The 22,606-nt window shown below is 35.4% G+C and overlaps 1 protein-coding gene and 1 non-coding gene across 10 annotated transcripts in view; one reads left to right on the forward strand and one right to left on the reverse strand.

Annotated features, from left to right (window-relative positions):
• The window catches only part of JMJD1C (jumonji domain containing 1C), a 302,277-nt gene that overhangs the window by 15,635 nt on the left and 264,036 nt on the right, over positions 1-22,606 (reverse strand). For all 9 annotated transcript variants that reach the window (XM_043927017.1, XM_043927016.1, XM_043927020.1 and 6 more), the window contains 13 exons: positions 21,906-22,078; positions 19,451-21,648; positions 14,072-14,273; positions 11,625-11,839; positions 9,853-10,005; positions 7,518-7,607; positions 6,777-6,904; positions 6,372-6,585; positions 5,657-5,871; positions 4,680-4,958; positions 1,749-1,917; positions 943-1,033; positions 327-457 (listed from right to left, as the gene is read on the reverse strand). In XM_043927017.1, the coding sequence (XP_043782952.1) occupies positions 327-457; positions 943-1,033; positions 1,749-1,917; positions 4,680-4,958; positions 5,657-5,871; positions 6,372-6,585; positions 6,777-6,904; positions 7,518-7,607; positions 9,853-10,005; positions 11,625-11,839; positions 14,072-14,273; positions 19,451-21,648; positions 21,906-22,078 (4,258 nt within the window). The remainder of the gene's footprint in view (positions 1-326; positions 458-942; positions 1,034-1,748; positions 1,918-4,679; positions 4,959-5,656; positions 5,872-6,371; positions 6,586-6,776; positions 6,905-7,517; positions 7,608-9,852; positions 10,006-11,624; positions 11,840-14,071; positions 14,274-19,450; positions 21,649-21,905; positions 22,079-22,606) is intronic.
• TRNAF-AAA lies at positions 10,256-10,327 on the forward strand. The gene has a single exon. It is a non-coding gene; the product is annotated as a tRNA-Phe (tRNA).

Raw genomic sequence — 22,606 nt, forward strand, 5'->3', positions numbered from 1 at the left:
ATATTCCTTCCAAAATCAACTCTGTGAGGAAAGCCTGTTGGTTATAATTTGAGTTTTAGTCTCCTTATTCTAACACCTACCCACAAAATATCAAATATCCATGAAGTATACCGTAAGAGTCAAGTTAACAGAAAATGTAACTATATTTTTACACTATTGGCTATTAATACCTACTATACCACCAGTCTGCTTCAAAAAATATTTCAAGAATTATTAACGGAACAGATTTAGTAGAATCTAAAAATGATTAGACAATTTATCTTTGGTCAGAAATTATTTAAAATTCCACATACTCCAAGCTGATAGAAATGCAAATATATACTTACCATAAGCACTGCACAACCTGGGTCCTAGATCAGGGCGTACAAAAAATCCCGGTAAATGAGAGGCCAGGTTGAATCGTCCTTCTGGATTACAATATTCTGGCAATGGCAGGCTTTTTAAAAGATCTTCATATCTGAATAACAACATTGACTTCTTTTGAATAAAGATTTACATTCTTAAGTATTTTCAAATATATAAAGTTCAAGTTGTTAAACTTTCCATAAGGCCTCTAACAGTTAAAACTTTTCTTGGCTTCATTCAAAGTTTAAACGAATGCATAATATACAGATAAGCAAAGAACAGAAGTGATACTGACTAAAACTGCAATTCTGCTTCCCTAAACACAGCCAACTGAGAGCACCAAGAGAAGGGAGGTCCCAAGCGGGGCCTCCTGTCCTTTGACAGAGCACGCTCTTCTCCTCTGCACTAGCAGAGACATTCACAGTCCCCTGCTGAGACCACAGAGATTCAGTTCTGTAATTTTTTTTCTTACTTCCTTTTAATTGAGGAAGATACTACTTAAATCTCACATTTGTAGTTTATTATCTCACTCCTTGGATAACCTCAGCTTAACCTCAAAAGTCAAGAGTCAAAATAGCCAAGTATAAAAGAATATACCTTGCTGGCATCATAGTCTTGAAGTCTTCTCCTGAAGGGCAATCTTTCAATTTTAAAACAACTGTTTCTCCACTCTTTGTTTTTTGCCGTTCTATAAGAATGCAATTGATTATTAAAAAGATAATTTTTGTCTTTCTATTCTTATTAATGTTTGAAGAGGAAAGAAAAAACATAAATACCTCTATTGTCATACAGTAGGTACTTAAAAGAATGCTTTTATTTATGTATTCATATAGTGTAAAGATGTTTATTCCTTATGTAGATATTTGCAACATCACTAAAAAATTCTCTAAAAAAATATCTCTTTAAAACTGTTACTAAGGTTAAATTATAATCTTACATTTTTAATTTTTCAAAATGTTTTACACAAAGTATTTAATCCAAGTTTCAAAAGGTTTTGGGGTTGGTTGCCAAAAATATTCCCCAGGAATATTAATATACTGAATATGACATAAACAGAATGACTTTTTTTGGCGGGGGCAGTCACTGTACCCCCTGATTTGTGTAATCTTAGTTCACCCACCAGGGATTGAACCTGGGCCATAGCAGTGAAAGCCTGAGTCCTAACCACTGGCTCACCAGGCTATCTCTAAATGACTTCTTTATCATCAAAGGAAATGAGGGGCAGAGACAGGAAGAGCACCCAGTCTCTTGATTCCAAGTACTTCTTTCTTTTTACTAGAAAACAAAGTAATACAAATGTTTCAAAGATTTAAAGGATGTTAAGTCATATTTCCAATTTATCATTTTGGGAAGATAGGTTTAAGAAAACAGTAAAACAAACAACAACAAAAAACCCAACATACTTGAAACTTCCTCAAAACCATCCCAGAATTCCTTAACATTGGCATTTGAAATAATGCTGTCTTTGCAGTTGAGGAGATCAGCTTGGTGGTCTCCAAAATCAAGACTAATTGAATCCGCCTTCCACAAGCTAATGTTCATTTTCTTATGCACGCCAGAAACCACTGCAGGCTTATAAACGATAGATAAAATAAAAGTTAAAAGATATACACGGACACCTCCAAAATTTGATTTTATACACAACATATAGAAAACAGTTAACATGTTGAATTTATGGACTAATTAATGACAAATTGTGAGAATTAAAGCAGCTTTTAAAAATAGTTCCTGACCTGGAAAGATGTTCACAATACATTTTCAAAGAGAAAAAGTGATAAGAGAATGCCATGTACTGGCAGAGTACACTGTCATTTTTGAAAACAGTAATTGTAGTATGTAGTATTTTTCAGGAAAGGGTCTGAAAGGCTACATTAAAATTTTCATTTTTAAGCTAAATGTTTTAATGTTTTCTTTACAGATTCATTTCTATAGACAAAACATAACCTTGTACATATGTAATATCTGTAGTAAGATTTCTAAATAAAATAGTCTTTGAATTAAAACAAATTATATCCATTCTGATTTTATATCACTTAGAACACACACATATTCTTTACCTCTACAGAGATCATGACAAATAAAAATATTAACAACTAAGTACAACAATAAATTTAAAATCTATGACTGATTCCCTGAAAGTCAATTGGTTCTTTGAAATCACACGAATTCCAATTTCCTCCACACTCTCTAACCCAAACACCAACTATTGAAGATTTGAGGTTTTAAAACTCCAATGCCAATGTCAAAAAAAGACCTCTAAGGCAATCTGATGCATTATTCTTAGGTTTCTTCTTTTTAAATCCCCACCACCCCCCCAAAAAAAAAGAAAACAGAAAGTTGTGACTTAAGGAGTCTCTTGCAAAAGATACTGTTTTACATGCTCTTAAAACACAAAAAATAAGTCTGAGGAGCCCTAAGTGCAGAATAACCTCAAGCTAGGGTTGTTACCACAAAAGATATGTCAAAAACATAAAACAAACACTACACTAAGAAATTAACAACTTGGGGAACTGCAACATTAAAATTCCTTTCAATGGGCTAATAATATATTCAACTATTAAAACAGCTCGGCTATTAGATAATTAACTATGGCTGATAATTCACATATTAATTTCCAGACCTTATTATGTCTATTCAGTAATACTTCTATCCAGCCTTGTAACATTCCTTATTACAGTAACCAGCAGCTTGGGAAAAGTAAAATTTTTAAAGTATATTAGAATATTCTCAAGCAGAATTCTTAGGCTACTATCATCATCATCTTCCTGAAATACTGAAAGCCTTTGTAATTTGACCCCTTGCCTCTAGTCTTATTCCCTTCCAGTTCAACTTCTAGTCTGCTTTGCTGTGTTATTTTATGTTGATCTGTACTACACATGAAATACAGCCAATATTTTATAACAATCACAAATGGAGTATAACCTTTAAAAAAATGTGAATCACTGTATTGTACACCTATGACATATAATATCAACTATACTACAATTTTTAAAAAGTCAACCCGATTATTTTGATTCTTCAATTAAAACTGTCATCTACAGGATAAAGTTCAACTCTTTAGCATGATATAAAGGTCCCTCATAATTATAACTAAACACCTCATTTCCCCATCATTACCCCACAAAACTCTTTTGTCAGGTAATCAAAGCTACTGAACAGTTCCTCTAATACCTGATCCTTTTTATTTCCAACCTCCCATCCATCTAGAAAATCCCTGAGACAACCTCAATCTAGACTACCAGCCCTTCTGAATTAGTACTCTAGCTTAGCCAATCACTCTTTTAGGTTTCCATAGTGCCTGAAACAAAATTCTTAGCACATTTAACATATTTATAAAAGTATTTATTTATGAGGCTGTTTAAGCCTACACAAGCTTAAGTTCTCTAAATTGCAACCTAGCAATGGCATAAGGGATTCAAGGCAGAGCCAACCAAAAAAATATGTATTAAATACTGCATATAGGTAACGCATGGGTGTGTATTTTTTCTGGGGTGAGCGACCAAGCTATCATCAGATTTTGCAAAGGACTAGTGACCTAAAAAGATTAAGAATCATTGTACTAAAATGGTTCTTAAAACATAACTTATTCATTTTTATATTCTTATTGGCCAACACAAAGACTATATTTTACTAGGTGCTCAATAACTATCTACTGAATGAAAAAAAATGAGGTAAAATAGCAATGATGTGTTCCAGAATGCAAGGAAAAAACTGAACATGACACTAAGTCATACAAATTCCTAATTTATGCACTAATGTAGCAAATTACCACCCCAAACAGGTATCAAACATTATTATGCCAAAACCGGTCAAACAGACAATCATTTTTATCTGAGCAGAATTAAATAATGGAGTTTCTCATTTAAGATTTGATGAACTAACTTAAAAATAAATGTCCTAAAAAAAAAAAAAAAAAAAAATAAATGTCCTACAGTCAAAGGCAAAAACATCTACACTTATCAGTTCAAGAAAAATGCTCTCAGTATGAACATTGTAATAGCAGATATGAATCTGTTAACTGGACTAAAATACAAATGTAAAGAAAGGAAGGTGATACCAAACTTTGTAAATATGTGACTTTATTAGAAGTCTGCTCACTAGCAGACTGAAACTGTAACATCAAATATTCAGCGCTTCCCTATTAATTCATAAAAATCTGGCCAAAAAATAAAAATTCAGAAATAATCATTCTGATAACATTTTTGCTATCTTCCAACCCAAATGTGTCAAGATTATCTTTCCCTTTTCTCTTTAGTCCTAAGGAGAAAACCATTTTCCTATTCAATCAGCTTCAGTTCCACTCAGAGAATACTAAATCAGCTTAAAATACTCACTTGTCCATATTTCCAACACTCTTTGAAAAGCTTCCAATTATTAATATTTTTATAATCCTTAAGCCACAGAATATGCTTCTCACAGATCCAAGAATGTGGTATGTCACTGTACGATCTATTGTTTGCATCCGTGGCAGATTTTCTGCTTTCTTTGGGCTCTTCTTTGAACTCTGATTTTACATTTATCTTAGAGGCTTTATTTGGTGGAATTTTGTTTTCAACAACTGAAGCAATTATGTCATCAAGAATGTTTGGCATAGTCCTTCCACTTTTACCACTCTAATAAGAAAAAAATAAATATTTTAAGCAGAAACGATTACATTTGGAAACCTCTGCTTTAATTTTCCATTAACATGGCAAACAACACCACAAACAATATATCTGGCTTCAAGAATCCAGTCAGTGGATTTGGATCTCTAGTGCCTACACTGCTCCTGACAATGGGAAGCAGAAGTTGGGTGGTCTCCATGTGAAAACCTGTGGGATCTGCAGAAACTTGAAGTATGGTCTTTCTTGCTTTTACAACGTTTTAGGATCAGGGTAGAGGGAATAGAGATTAGGAAGACTCGCCCAACTTTTAAAAGCTGCTAAAAATTTGTCTCTACCTGTGCAATTATTCTGTTTGTATTTTCTTTCTGGTGAAAAAGCAAAAATTGATGTCTATATATTTTAAGTAAGAAAACTTGCATTCACATCCATCCCTCCCCCTCACCTCCAACTAGACACATGGTTTCCAAATTTTGAAGAGGTATCTTAGGGCGGTTTTGGAATCAAAATGTCCCTCCCTCAACTCTTTTCACCTGGAAAAGAAAATCTCTGGATTTTAAGTTATCAGAATTATAATGCAAATAGGAACATGCACAGCAATTTGGTATATTTGATCGCATCTGCATCTATTTATTGTGTAGTTCACAGCAAAGACCCCGAATCTAAATTTAAGGCCCATATGAAATACAAAAATCTAGCTTCTCACTCACAGGGGTTCCCATTGAATAAACTGGTGCAAAGGCAATGCCAGCATCTGTAGAACCCACACGTAGCTTGCCAGCAGTTGTGGTCAGCAAATCTCGTAATGTTGAACCTTGTTCATTATTCTGGGATACAGGAGGTGATGTTCTGCTATTTGGAGAATCAGGGTCATCTTGTTCTCTCTCTTCTTTAATTTGCTTTTCAAGGGCAAATTCTTTGTTTTCTAAAATGAAACATTTTAAAAAATGCAAATAAAATTAAACATGCTATTGAAGTACAGACAAAGGGATTCTACATTTTACAGCAAGAGATGAAACACTAGTGATTTAAGCACCTGGGCACACACCAGAGGATGGGTTAGATCCTTTAGGAGTCAAATAGTTTGAATATGAGAAGGCCTTCCTCAATATTTTAGACATGAAAGTGAGTTTGCACCTGTCACAAATGAAAAATGCTATAGCTAAGACAGGGACAAAGTGTAGATAAGTTACAAATCTATTGCCCTGGTGGCTTTATTAATGTGCTCATCTACAGATGATTCTCTACCTAGCTTTGATATGATCATGGAAGTTGAGTTCCTAGTAAGAAAAATGTTTTACTGACCCTAAGCCACAACGCAAGCAAAAGGCAAAACTAAAGTGTTCTAAGTGGACAGTAGTACATTAATGTATAATAGTACACCATTGATCACAAATCTTCTATCAGACGATAAATTAGATTTACCTTTTTTTTCCTCTCTGGCCTTCTGCTCTGCAAGATCTGCTAACCAGTGCAGGGGTGACTGGGATTCTGGAGGAGCTAACTTGCTGTCTGTGCTCACATCACTCCCTGGACTGCTGCTGCCATTACTTTCAGGCTTCTGAGGGGCACTTTGCTGCTGAGACTCAGGCATGCACAGAGAAATTTTATTACTGTGATTAAGAACATTCTGTAAAACCTACAAAGGTAGAACAGTTGAATTTTAAAAATACTATCTCTTCAATAATTCAGAGTTAAAAGTAGAGGTTACATTTATACAGTAACATGGGAAACATAATTTATAAAATGTTAAGTTCTAAAGTGGATTTCAAATATCAAAGTTGATTCTTTTAACCATGCAGTTTACTTAAATAGAGAATTTTCACTCACTTGAGACACACCATTCATAGGAGAAAAATTTCCAACTTGTATATTCTGTTTGTTAGTACAGTGACAATGGGATTTAATACCATATTTTTCTCTAAGAGTGTGCATCGCATCCAAAAGATCTGTCAAAACTACAAAATATAATGGTTAATTAAAAGGTTATGTTTAGTTGTTAAGATTATAAACATTTTTTGTTTTTCTTGTGTCTTTTCACATTTCTTCCATTTTTCCTTCATCCCTTCTATCTATTTCAGGTTAGATCATTCAACCAAATTCATGTTCTCCGTTCTTTCCTCCTTTACCTCTATAATCAAAAATCAGTATGCTCAAAAAAAAAAAAAGCAGAATAACCTGTAATAAATAAATCTCATATACTCCTTTTCATTACATTCTAGTTCCCCTCAACCCCACTTTCTCAGCCAAGCTGCACAGCTTGCAAGATCTTAGTTCCCCACCTAGGGATCAAACTCGAGCTCCCATGCAATGGAAGCATGGAGCCCTAACCACTGGACAACCAGAGAACTCCTAGTTTTCTCCATCTAAAATAGTTCCTCTATGGCTTTCTGCATCACTGGGTTTGGGCTTATCCTGCTAACTATTACACAGAGGATTCTAAGAACAGAAAAAGAACATTCAAGATTAGATAAACCTTATTTCTTCATTCTACTACTACTACCTACTTCTAAGTAATCTGGAACAATGGAAAGCTGTTACACTAAGTCACTAATGTATATTTATACTTACCAGAACCAGGTATAATTTGAGTTGGCATCAAATGTTTGTGATCATGAGGCTGTCCCTTCACACACTTCATCCAAGCATACAATTCTTTATCTGTAAGATTATAACATGTGTACTTTTATATCAACCATGGTTTTATAATTATAAAATTGATGGTATATATAAAGAGCTTAACAATTATATAAAATGTCAATGGTAGGCTTCATACATTTGCTTCTTAAAAGAAAAAAAAAATCAAATAAACATTTCCACTATTCTGAGAATTCTATAGAAACAAGATACAAAACATATGAAATGTTACTAGCCTTTTCTAAAATGACTGTTCTTTAGTCTCATTAATGTATTAGTCACCTCAATCTTTCCTGTAGCTAATTTTTTACTCTTAGCTATTTGTGGCAAACAGGCTTTAGGCCTGATCTTGGTACCTTAGACTTCCAAGTTTGAAGCTACTGCCAACTCATTTTTTTTAATGCGTCAAAGACATAAACTATCAGAAGACATGTAAAAAGCTTCAACTTGATAGACAGTATTTAATAGCTATTACTGCAACAAGGCTCCATACCTGGAGTAGTCAGTGTATTCACACATAGCATGAGGCATATCATACACAGGAAAAAGTTTAGTACCTTGATCTCAAGATCTTCTTCTATAAACCTAATGATATAGATAACTACTCATGATATGGCTGTAAGGGCTTCAATAAATGTTAAAAAGCTCATTAAATTCAACATAAAAAAATCTAGAACTATTTCACAAAAAGTTTTAGAAGAAATAAAAATTCAAATCCAGACAAAAACTGATTTTAAAAGTGTTGACTTTCCTACAAAACCTATGTAGTAACTTGTAAATGTTCCCTACTTATGTTTTAGATACTTAGGTTAGTTACCACTATATAGCTATAACCTAGTCAGTGTGAGCTTACTGCAATATTTATCAGTGAAATAAGGAGATATATAAATAAAACAAATATATATTCATATATTTATAAGACATAATAAAACTCAAGGCATATAGATTACACTTTAAAAATCTATGGTTGACTGACAGACTATACTTTAAAAATTAATAGTACTATGGTATCTGACAGCAACACAACTTAGGTTTATTATACATATACACACCTTATCTCGTTTAAGAAAGGAGTCATGCTTACATATGCATACAATATAAAAAATACATTAATTTCTTCTTAATTTGGCAAAGGGACAATGAAAGTAACATGGGACCAGTAAAAAGGAATGGAGTTTTATAACACTGCAGCTAGTTCTTCTCTCAACTGAAAATATCCAAATAGACTCTTAAGGTTCTGAAGATACTTAACTGCCTAAAATGCATTCCTTATTATAGCTATACATAAGCATAAGATACATATCACAGAAACAACTAGCTGTGGAGCTCTCCCACTTGCTCAAGGTGCTTTGGTAAGTGCTGGGTATATAAGAAAAAGGCTTTAGTAGTCCTATCACTGGAAAAGCCACTAATGGCTAAATCACAGTTCATCTATCTGACACACCACTTTGAAAAAGAGCTGCCTGCAATGAAAATGACATTCACTGCTTTTAGACACTGAATAGTCTACCACGAAATGTGATTTTACTTCTAATACTTGCACAATTTGAATCCTCTCATTAAGACTAGACCCCCAAAACCTTCAGGTTACTAATATTTAAGTAGCTACTTCCTTAATTGCCTTGGATACACTTTTTCTAAAACACTTCTACAGCAGGAGAAAAAGGTAAAGTTAGTTACTTTCTTTTCAAACTTTCTAATATCTTCCAGCAGGAAGAACACTGATTTTGTGCCATTTTGTTTTTTTAGAATTTTTAAAAAATAATTTAACATATAATACTTTTTCATTTTCTAACTAGGGATAAACAGTGCTAGTGGCAGCATATTCTTAAACATTATGATTTAAGCTTTATGGACCAATTTTTGGAAAAATCAATTCACTCTAGCAAGTATTCAATTGTGACTTCGTTGCTTGACTATGTAATTAATAGGTCTTCTAAGGGAGTTCAGGCTCTGAAACAGTGGACTCTGAAGGCAACAAAGCCTAACCTAATTTGGGCTACATTAAGAAAACCTCTACCTGAGAGAGTGGATCTACTAATCAGACTAAAAAGGTGTAGATAGTTTTATTTTAGAAAATCTGGCTGTTACAACAAGCTGTGGTTAACTTTTTTTAAAAAATAAACTTCACAAAATTTCCTATTATATTCTTAATTAAGGAAGGCAGGGAAAAAAGCCTCTAATACATCTAATTTTCCAGATCAGTGGTCCTAAAGAAAACTACCTTAATAAAAAAATTTCAATTTAGATGAAGCTGTAACTAACTAACCTCTAGAACTCTTCCTTTCCTTTGCCTTGTAACAATCTAAGCAGACCACAAATCCACATTTTTGGCAGACCCAGTGAATGTTAAACAATGTTGCTTCACATGCATCACACATCTCCCGGACTCCTCTCACTGCTCTTTTCCAGGCAATTTTGGCTGAAATACAGAGAAATAAAAGTTTAAAGGCAAACATGCTCTTTTCCATACAATTTTCACTGAAATGCACAAAAGACTTTAAACCTAGGATTTCAAAGGATTTATTAATGGTCAAGAGCAGATTTCTTGATGTAATTAGTAATTCTCTTCAGAAGACTTACATCTAATGGAGGGTTTCTAAATCTTGGCACCCTTGACATTTGCAAGAATAATTCTCTTTTGTGGGGGACTAAGAGATCTTCCCTGGGCTTCCCTGGTGGCTCAGAGGTTAAAGCATCTGCCTAAAATGCAGGAGACCCAGGTTCAATCCCTGGGTCGGGAAGATCCCCTGGAGAAGGAAATGGCAAGCCACTCCAGTATTCTTGCCTGGAGAATCCCATGGACGGAGGAGCCTGGTGGGCCACTGTCCACAGGGTCGCAAAGAGTTGGACATGACTGAGCTACTTAACTTTCACTTTCAAGAGATCTCTTCAAGGCTATGGTTTTTCCAGTAGTCATACATGGATGTGAGAGTTGGGACTATAAAGAAAGCTGAGCACCAAAGAACTGATGTTTCTGAACTGTGGTGTTGGAGAAGACTGTTGAGAGTCCCTTGGACTGCAAGGAGATCCAACCAATCCATCCTAAAGGAGATCAGTCCTGGGTGTTCATTGGAAGGACTGATGTTGAAGCTGAAGCTCCAATACTTTGGCCACCTGATGTGAAGAGCTGAGTCATTGGAAAAGACCCTGATGCTGGGAAAGATTGAGGGCAGGAGAAGGGGACGACAGAGGATGATGAGATGGTTGGATGGTATCATCAACTCAATGGACATGGGTTTGGGTGGACTCGGAGTTGGTGATGGACAGGGAGGCCTGGTGTGCTGTGGTTCATGGGGTCGCAAAGAGTCGGACAAGACTAAGTGACTGAACTGAACTGAACCTGTGCAGAGTAGGATGTTGAGTAGCATCTATGGCTTCCACCTATTAAGATGCTAATACTCTACACCCCCAACACCTTTCAGTTAGCAAGGAAAGGCACCTTTTATTTCATTCAGTTTGGCACCTTTCAGATGCCAAATGTCCCTGGGGGACGAACTGCTGACTTGAGGGACGCAAAAGAAAAGAAGCTGATGTTTAGGGCACCTAGTATGTTGGATGCTTTCCTTAGTAAATATTACTTCATAAACAAATCTATGAGGCAGTTATCATTCCCATTTCACATTCATACAGTTAAACAAGGAAGAAAGTTGAGATCCAAAAATAAATTTTTCTAACTGCAAAGTCTGTGATGAATAAAAAGCTTAAATAACTGGGATGGAGTATGTCTTTATATGGCAAATGCTGAAATTTCCCTGGCAAATGCTGAAATTCCCCAATCTCACATTCAAAGAGTCTTTATCGTGCTAAATTATTACCAAAATGTTATTGTAATTTCACAAACTGCTAATCATTCAATTCAACCTCAAGTGGAAAATACATTAACTGAATACATAAAAAAGTATCATTATCAAAATAAAAGTAAACAAGCATAGGCAAGGTAAGATTAAGGGCTTCTCCCATAGGTAAAACATACCCTGAAGAGACATTCTTAAAAAGAAATGTGCAGAGTTACATGTTCTAAGTATTTAACTTTCTTACCATCCTTTTTCACCCAGGACAAAGCTGTTTTTTCAGATGTTACCAACTGACAGAACTTATCACCTATTATATCCAAGATGTATTTTGACGTTTCTATGTCTAGTTCATCATCTTCATAATTTTCATGTGTCCATAAACTCATAGCTTCATCATCATACTGGTCAGGAGAAGAGAAACCATCTATTCTAACCACTCCATTTTTACTAAATGACAATCTGAAACATTAAAACATAAAAGCATTATCTAACAAGACACAAATCTAGGCTTAAAAAGTTATACAGTGAATTTATAGTTTTATATTATAAAACTTTATTAACAAAATTTAACCAACTTCTGACTCCCATAGTGCTATACAAATGGCAGTAAGTGGTATCAATTTCAGGTTGTTTCAAGAAATAATAAGATCTTCCCTATCACTTAAGTTAACTAGTTAACTCTAATCAAATGAAACTATCCAAGTGGTTCATGATGACAAGACTTAAAATGCTGGCCAAAAGCTGCCTTGAGCAATGCAGTTACTTTATACATAATCTAAAGCAGCAACCTCTATAGTTCAAAGTGCTCTAAATCACCTTAAGACTGAGATTTTCTTAAATGCTAAATTAAAAAGTACATTTTCTTCATTAATTAAAATGACACTTCATTAAAGTGATTTGGAGGAACAAGACTGAAACAGTGTGACAGGGAACCCACGGGTGTGCTTACTGCCCTCTCTGAGCTTCTGCCCTCCAATCTCTGTAACCCACTCAGTTCGGGTCCCGTTCAGGGTAAACAGAAGGCAAAACTGCCCTTTTCCTACAGGCTGATGGCTATTTTTCAGTTATTTTTGTTCTCACTCAACTCTCAAAGAGAGGATATCAGTAGTACATTACAAATCATTCTGTATTTTTCAAATGGACAATACCAGCAACATTCCTTTAACACTTTTTCTTATCCTTTTATTACCTTTCCCTCTCTTTCTTAAAAAAGTAACTTTCTCCTTTCATTACAATTCATATTATTTCAGCTTGTGTTATGTTTATCTTTCCTTAAAACTTTCCCAAAGGTTTTTTTTTGGCCATTTATTTATTTTCGGCTGTGCTGGGTGCTCCATGCTGCAAGGACTTCTCTCTAGTTGTGACAAGTGGGGGCTACTCTTTATTTGTGGTGCGTGGGCTTCTTACTGTGGTGGCTTCTCTCGTTGTGAAGCATGGGCTGTGGGACTCCTGGGCTCCACAGTACAGGTTCAACAGCTGTGGTGACCCAGCTTAGTTGCTCTGTGGCATGTGGGATCTTCCCAGGTCGGGGATCACACCCGTGTCTCCTGTGCTGGCAGGGAGATTCTTTACCACTGAGCCACCAGGTTCAGCGGTGCCCTCTGTACCCTTCACAAAGGTTTTCTTATCTCTTCAAACCCACTCTCCTGATTTCTTTTCCATCTTCTCTGAACTTCCACATGGACTACCTTCTATAACAATTCTTTGAAGTTGTTTGTCCTTTGGGGACTGCTGTCTAGAAAAACCAAGAAGAAATATTCTCTTCACACCAACACATATTTTTGGGATCTCCACTGGGCCACAGTACCTCTGTTTGCCAGAGCAAAGTGCTTCTTAACTTCTTAGGAAGATGATGATGATGACTTGGAAAAATAATTGCAGATAACATCAGAGGAGCACTTCATACAAGCTAGGGACTATGCTAAGGACTTTGTGTACTTTATCTTATTCCACTTTCATGAAATCTCTGAGGCAGGTGCCACTATCATTCTTATTATGCAGATGAGACAGGCTTAGCTATAATCCTACTACAGTTAATAAAGTCATATAGGAACTAAGGGATGGAGCTGGAACTGAAATCCAGGAATGACTGATTCTGGAATCTGAGACATCAACTAGTCTCTACTGGCGGGATTACCCAGCTGTTCATTAAACTCTTACAAATTTATAAACTTTTGGTATTAAAGTATTATTTAGTAATACTAGTATTACAGTAGAATATAAGTTAGAAACTATTGTTTTTATATTTACTGCAACCTGTGAAATGCGACATGCTACTAACAAATCTTTCTAGTCATTTTATAATGCTTATAGTACATAGATTTATAGACTATCTGTTATTGTGGCTAATGCAAATATACATGTGACATTATTTTGTTTTACACAAATAAACTGCTGTTTCCTATCATTTAGAAAAAAAATACTAACATTTTCTCCTTAAGGAAGAATAAATCTCTCAGAAGAGGAAGGCCCTATGAACACTAGCAGTAAGAATATGAGTTTAGTCTAACATTTAACTATTCTTAAATTGGCACACAAGACTAAATTTAGTAACTTTTTACAATGCTTTTATAATGCTTCAGAAACACAGGCTCAAAGCCTCATTCCCATCTCCAAAAGACCCTCAGAATGATAGTATAACTTCCAATATCTATTAACATATTTTCCCCCCATCATGAATTTTCAACTTACCTTCTAAAGTAGTAAAATCTACAGAATACTGGTGAGTGAGCTGGTTCTTCTCCCTTCTTACTCCGAATCAGTCTACATTCTCGGCACTTTTGCAAATTAGGCCCTATCTCACAGCAGGAGTCATCCTGTAAAAAGGATTCCCCAGTTTGCTTCAGCTTCTTGACTTTCCGCCAATCTTTCAACACTGAACGAGGGATGCCAGCTGTAAGACCAGTAGGAGAGTATCAGCAAGGCTGCACCTTTTTACAGAGGTCAGCTCCTTAAGATGATATTCAAGTCAGTTAAAAAGATCACTTGCAATGAAGGCAAAAAAAAAAAATCACATCAATTATACAATTATGACCATATATTAAGACTGTAGAAAAGAGATTACAGTTCTAGGTACTCATTACAACTAAAAAATCCATAGCAGCATTTTTATTATTCTACTAATCGAATGAACTCTTAACGTCAGTACGATTGAAATGCAGAGCTAAGTGAAATTTCCAGCCGATTGAAATCTTCCTAGGTTCAATATTTGCATCCATTTAGTAGGAAATATGAGAATTGTTAATTTTCAATGGTAACCTAGAGCTAAAAATATAGTTCTACACATAAATTTGGTGTATGTAGGAAGAGTCTCTTTCAAGATGCACATGAAGAACCTAAAGACCAAAAAGTTAATATTTCTTAGAAACTATAGGATAGTTTCAATATATTTATATAGTTTTGAAATACTTAATCTGATTCTGCAAGGTAAGTGTGAACCAAGACAAATGTTGATTTTATCACAATATATTTGTGGGAAGAGGGTTAAGACTCTTCTACTAATATCTCTCCCTTATTATAATGCCCTCCATCTGATATCAATACATTGATAGAAGCAGTATCTTTTAGAAAAACAAAAGGGTTTGAAGGATGTGAAAGAAAAAAACCAGTATTAAACTGGCTGTTTTTATTGATGGTATAAAGAAAAGAAGTCATCAAAGAAGTCTAAAGAAATACAAAACTCAAATGCACTATACCGTGTAATATTTACAGGGAAAAAACTATTTACTGTACTCTGCATCATTGCTCGATCACATTTATTAACTTGAACTTAACGGTTGTTGTAACACTGGCTCAAGTAATCAGTCACCTATAGAGCAGCAAGAACTCATAACATCATATCTAAATTAAAGGCAGCCTATTCAAGTTTTAAAAATATATTCACTTAAAAGCTTTACGTTCTGGGACAAGCAAATATTTGTTGACTCCTATAAGCACACTCATACTACCCATATTAATCCAGTTATATGCTAGACTTGAGATTTACAGTCTGTCACTTCTGTCATGGTGAAAGAATAAATTGTACTTCCTACTATCGTGTTTACTACTCATGCCCATTTTGTGGATCAGAGGCAGTTCCAGTGTTCTCCCGAGGTAATATACTTTTTGCAGAAGCATATAGCACAACTGTTGTCCCGAGTGCTCACCACCACCTGTTGATAGCATGCACAGTGTAATTACAGCAAGATCACACACATCTTAACATAGCAAGTGCGGGGTTTAAACTCCAGGGTGGCCCATTTCAAACAGGCTCCAGTATCAAGCCCTTTTATGACTGCTCCTGGTTCTTTACAATTACATGTTCTGTCACTAACAGAAGGCAAGGAGCCATTTGGCTTAATCCACTAGAGAAACACACATGTGGGCACACACATACCACTTATGGAATAAAAAATGTTTCCAGAAGGCTTGTGTAAAAGGCTTGTTATTTCTTCCACTGTGTATAAGACAGATTTCTTTGATGAACTATATAAAAAAATTTAGAGCTTCTAGAAGTCAGAATGAACAACAGAATAGTACACTGCTGATACTTTTTATTTGTTACACTACTTACAATCATTTCTTTACTGCTGCTAAGTCACTTCAGTCGTGTCCAACTCTGTGCAACCCCACAGACGGCAGCCCACCAGGCTCCCCCGTCCCTGGGATTCTCTGGGCAAGAATGCTGGAGTGGGTTGCCATTTCCTTCTCCAACGCATGCATGCATGCTAAGTCGCTTCAGTTGTGTCCCACTCTGTGCGACCCTATGGACAAGAGCCCACCTGGCTCCTCTGTCCACGGGATTCTCTAGGCAAGAAACTGGAGAGGGTTGCCATTTCCTTCTCTGCACTTATTTACTACTTTCTTATATGAGAATAAACTAAGTGAAATCTTTCTACTTAAACTGAAAAAGGACTATTAACCAATATACTTTTACATTCCAGACAATGGAACAGTTCGAAGTATGGATAACCATACTACTGTGAACAATTTTAAATATAGTATTGTAAGAAAGAGTGAGACATTCATTTCAAAGCAACTCTCAATTCTGTGACAGAAGTGAACACTTAAACCATTTTTTAAAGTAAATGAGTAAATTATTAAGATAGGAAGTTCCAGGTCATATAGAGGCTGTTTTTGATATTATATCTTTTGCTTCTAGCCTAGGCCAAATGTGACTGTGCTGAAATCCGTTTATATATTTTACTGTAATATTATTTGAATAGTAAATAAAACTCCATTTTCAATTCTATGTATATAATTTATTGGTGCCATCTAAAATCTAAAAGTTTGAGACTGAGACACTTGGTCAACAACAAAAAAATCTAACTCAATGGATATTTATTCTTCCTTTATACCAGATTCAACCTTAGTTTTCTGATTTTCAGCAAATCCTTAAAGCAACTGCTCTAGCAACAGAAAACTAAGGGGGAAGAAAATTAGAAAAATACACACTAACCTTTAATCTGTGATACCTGCCATTATCCACAAAATATTTTTTTGAGGTATAGAAATGAACTCGGGTAACAGTTAAACCACTGTTTTTGTGTATCACAGGACTTAACTTACATTTGACAGATAATTTCAGTACACAAAATAAAATTATGTAAAAAATTAGTCAAGGAAAAGCAGACAACTTAATTATCAGAAACAAAAGGCAGCAAATATGAAGATACTTCAAAACAGCAGATAAAGCTAATTCTATTCTACCTGGCTTTAGAATGTACTAAAAAAAAACCACATTATGTTTCTTTGTGTAATGATTATATGTGTATAATAATCCATGCAATCATAGTACATTCTCTATGTACAGACATCACTCTTTTTTCAGTTGACTATGATTGATGACAACCCCAATGAACACCAAAAGGACAAAGACTTAATCCATGAGGGAGATAACTGACTTAGGTTTAGAATTTATGAGCTCCCAATTTAAAGAACTTTTCTAGAAAGCCCTGAACAAAATCAAATCAACTCTGCCCATAATTAACAGTCACTTAATATTATTAATTAATAGTCACTTAATATTATTTTGGACTTGGGAATAAATGGGACTTAAAAGTATTCTGTGTTATGCTAAATGTTATTTACTATGTAGGGGAGATTTAACTAAGCCTTACAACTTGGAGGGGGAAGTGCTGATTCCAGTCTGTCTTAAAACTTACTTGGAAACATGTATAGTCACTGTTTTCAAATTAAAACAGAATATATACTTCATTAAAAGTTAATTTTATAAATTTGTTTATAACAATATTGTAAGCATTAAAAGCTGGAAGATTCCCATCTCTGTTTTCTGCAAGTTTAACTACAGTATTTGAATACTCAACACCAAAAGAAATGTTTTGTGAAACAAAAGAGAAATCACACCTATTGACCACACTAAGCCTCTTGAATTCATTAGGGAAGTAAGCAGAACACAGTAGACAGAAAAAGCAACAGCGTAAACATTCCAATTCTCAAATAAATGGCATGTATCCTGTGCCCTTTTTGTCAATCTCCCTCTCTTTCTTTCTTCTTCTATTGGCATTTCAGTCTGTCAGCCTTTCTGTCTCCAGTTGATTTCCTTCGTTCTTTCACTTCTGACTGTCCTTTTCTATGATTCCATCCTTCTGCTTTTCTCTCCTTTACTTTGCCTCTGGTTTCCACATAGGCATGTGGGAAAGACCTCATTCAGAGAAAAGGCCCAAATAAGAGCCTTTAAGCATCCAAATGTTTTATGAAAGTACTTCTGGAATGTCCACATTGTCACAGATATTTCATATATTGCATGTGGATGAATACACAGATAGTGAAACTATGAACCTCTTTCTGCATTGTGCAACATACCTAAAAAAATAAGCAAACTGAGAAAAACTACTTCTAGAGTTAAAAACATATAGACATTTTATAGTGGCAAGTATGATTTATTCTCTCTTGTAGCCACAAACACATTTTGAAACTTTTACTAATTATGGAAATTCTTCTTGAATACAGAAATGAACACACAAAACCACAAAACCCCTGCTTTTCTTTAACTTTTACCCATTGTTACGGACTACCTGAATGAGTAACATTAGTAGTTAAATGGAAGGTAATTTTCATTAGGTTTTCAATTTTGTCTCCAGATGACAGAAGGGTGATATATGGGTCATAGCCACACTATTCTGTAATTCTCTTCTAAAAGTGAGACTTTTTTTTTCCATTTATTTTTATTAGTTGGAGGCTAATTACTTTACAATATTGTAGTGGTTTTTGTCACTGACATGAATCAGCCATGGATTTAAAGGAAGTTTCTGTGAAAAGGAATACTTTTTTCAACTATTATCTTGTTATAGGCAAATATCTAATACAGTCATATCTTGGAGATGGTGTGGGTTGTTTCAGGCCACCACCAAAAAGTACACAAATTTTCCTCTTTCCCAGTGCATATAAAAGTTACATTTACACTATAATGCAGTCTAGAGTGTGCAACAGCATTATGTCTAAAAAACAATACACATATCTTAATTTAAAAATAGTTTACTGCTAAAAAAAAAAAGGCTGACCATCACCTCAGCCTTCAGTGATTTACAATCTTTTTACAATAGTAACTTCAAAGACCACTTTTTCAGATCACTAAAACAAGTATAATAACAATGGAAAAGTGTGAGTTACCAAAATATGACAGACATGAAGTGAGCAAATATTGGGAAAATGGTGCCAACACCCTCCTGACACAGAGTTACCACAAACCTTCAAGTTGTTTTTTTAAAAAAAAAAAAAAAGGCAGTATCTGCAAAGCAGAGTAAAACAAGGTATGCGTGTATTAGAAATCCAGTTTTAGTGTATAGAAATGGTCAAAATTCTGAACAACTACTAAAGTACACAATGGGTTTTTGCCAACATGAGTGCTATGTAAAAACATATTTCTACAAGCCTCTTGAAAAAAGAAATAGACCTTCTCTCATTTCCTCTTACCAGTACTTCTGAAATGTAGAAATGAAGTCCGTGAGCACATTACACTAGGGCAAATGAATGAAATCGAAGATGCCTTTAAGCTCTCTAATTCTTAGAGAACAGTGCAAGAACATGTAGCCCATTTTACTTGAGATAAAAAGTAATTAATTTACTTACCACTATTATTGTTGCTTTGCAACTTCAATTTACTTTTTTCTTTGGCACTCCTGCTGAGAATCCCATTGGGTTTTAAATCTTCTTCCATTTCACCTTTTCTCTTTTGAAGATCATTTTGCTTTTTTTTGTAAGTTGGTTTAGGTTGCCTTTTAGTCCTTTGCTCCGATTTGCTTTCACTTTCATCTGAATCTCCACTTTCTGAGCCAGATTCATAAGTTCGTTTGGCTTTTCTTCTATTTACTTTATCATCTTTTACATATTTATCAACTATGATCTTACTATCTACACTATTTTGTAGATCATTAGATGTAGAGGCTATTAAATTGACAGAACATGGCTTAATAATTTCTGATACAGAACTCCCTGAATTTTCCATTTTATTAGTATTTTTATCTTCTTCTGAATGTCTCGTAAGCCAGGCTTTTTTCAGTTTAGTATGGTAGTTTGGTTGACTTGTCTGGGACGCTTGCCCATTTCCTACAGAGTCTGCTTTGTTTATTGTACTACAGACTACAGTGCTATCTAAGAGATGGGAGGCTGAAGATGTCTGATTTTTCGCAGCATTAGGCTCAGTCTCACTGACATTACTACTTTTATACTGAGCTGCAGCCAACGCTGCCTTGTGCTTCTTTAAATGAATAAAATCAGTTGTGCCTGAAAACCCGGAGCTGGGCTGCACAGCACTTCCTGTCTTACTGCTGGCTGGTGTAACTGGAGCTGCGATGCTGACCGTGCATTCTTGTGTGTGAGCCACTGAATGACTGACGCTTTTTGAAGAGGTACATTCTAAGGATTTAGAGGCCAAAATGGTATTTGATAATGAGTAAATTATTTCTGACCCACCCCAGCTGGAAACACTGGGGGCAGTGGCGGCAGATGTGAACGCATCCGTTTTGGTATTACACACTGTATTCACAGCAGACATGACTGAACTGGGCACAGTGCCCTGTGAGACAGCCTGAAAGTTTTTTTCGGATTTTATGTGAGCACTGTCTGAATTCACACTTGGCAGAATGATTCTTCCACTCTCTCCAGCTTCTGCTGGTTTGAGGCAATCTGTCTGATTTGCCCCAAGTGAAGATCTTTCACTAACTCGATCTTTGGAAGCTAACTGCATTGCTGGCACACTATCAAGTTTCGTACTAGAAGGTGGACGTACAATGACAGATGCCATAGCAGCCTGTGACTTTCCGCTGCTTTTCTCTACATGCCATTCAGCTTTCTCTTTGCTGAGGTTATTATTAGATTTCCACATTTCTGTCAAACTCTGTTCAGTAGAACTCTTAAAACTTGCCTGAGTATCTTTTGGCTCAGGAATCAGTGTTGGAGGCTTTTGTGATTCTTGAACTTTGCCACCAGCATTTACAGGCATCACTGGAGTTAACGTTGGAGGGGAAAGGCTACTATAGCTGCTTTCCTTTCTTTCCAGGCTATGATGGATCGGTGGGTGAAATACCGGTGCTCTATGTAAAGCAGGCATACTCCGGAGTGTATTTGTAGACGAAACTGTCAAATGAGTAGGACTCCTACAGTCATTTCTGAAAGTTGTTACTGAGTGAGAAGCAATTTGATGGGAAAGATGTTCTGGTACCTTGCCTACTAAACCTTCACTTTCTGGCTGATGTTTTATCAAAGGTGGAGGCTTTGAAAGAGATGATATAAATGAAGTCAGAGTTTGAGGATTAGCTGCTGTTGCAAGGGTATTACTCTGTTTTTCAGTGTAAATATTTGAAATCTCTTTGGATGGGTATGACCTTGGTGGTTCATTGACTACACTATTAGACAATGTAGTGAAATAGTTACTTTGAGGCAAACTCTGAGGCACTGAGTGCTTCATTTTATAAAGATCTGATTCTATATCCTTGTCTTGTTTGATGACATGGCTCTTAGGGCTAGAAGATGACGATGCTACCCTGGAATAGTTATCTCTATCACACTCAAGACCCTTGATTTTAGTTGTAAAGGGAGCAACATCAATACTTTCTTGAAGAATGCGACGGTGTTCCTCCTTATATTTGTTTAATCTCTCTCCAGTTTCCTGCGGTGGTCTCTGTAATTGATTCAATACAGGATCCACAAAATGCCTATGCAAGTGACCATCTTTTCCAGTCTGTGACCTATTTAGATCCAGGTCATTTTTGGCTGATGTGGATGCAACAGAACGCAATGGTTCAATAAAAGCTTTCCTCTCCAATTCTCTGCAAAGAAAATACACGAAGGTTTCTGTAAACACTTTTTCTTGTATGATACAAATATAGCTTCTATGCATTACTATTGTATCGTAAGAGTGAAACATGACTTTGCAAGTGCTGTAATACTAAGAAAATTAGAAGGGATATAAAACCAGAATAATAATAATTATTAAGCCTAGTTTTAAGACATTTGTTAAAAACACCTACTTATAAACAATTAAGAAAAACTATAAAAGATATGTTTTAAGCATTGGCGAACTTACTCTTTATGGTGATCTACTAAACATTTTGTCAATGGTGGACTGGAATGTGCTGTGATTTTAAGAGGCCGATGAGGTTCTGCACTGGAAGGTCTGACAGGAATGTGACTAAGTAATCCAATACCATCTGCTGAGGTCACAGGGGTAGGTTGATGTAACCAAGGACTGGGAGAATTCTATTTAAAAAAAAAAAGAAAAGAAAATCCTTCAGTTACTAGAAAAAGCTAAACACAATATCAAAGTAGGACTTTATATTTATGAAGTATGTGACTTTCAGTAAATATATTTTATGAGAAATATTGAGACAACTACCATAGTTATATGGATTTTTCCATATGATGAAGAAAGTTAATCAGCATTAAAACAGTTTTGTCCAGGGGATTCCCTGGTGGTCCAGTGGTTATCTGTGCTTCCACTGCAGGGGGGAATGGGTCTGATTCTTGGTTGGGGAACGAATATCTCACATGCCAGGAGGTGCTGGCAAAAAAATTTATTTCCAGAAATTTGTTATTATTTACTGATTGCAGATCTTGAAGCCACTGCCTTTACCTTACAAATGACGTATGGAAAACCTAGCTTTTATGATTTCCTAATGTTATAACACCAAAAGACTATATTGCTACTAGTAGAAAAAGAAAACATGTTGCTGAAATACATTTCACCAGATTTCATCAGGTTTATTTGCCAATTTTTTACTGTCAAAA

Source organism: Cervus elaphus, chromosome 15 (genome assembly GCF_910594005.1).
Source record: "Cervus elaphus chromosome 15, mCerEla1.1, whole genome shotgun sequence".
In the NCBI taxonomy this organism is placed as follows: domain Eukaryota; kingdom Metazoa; phylum Chordata; class Mammalia; order Artiodactyla; family Cervidae; genus Cervus; species Cervus elaphus.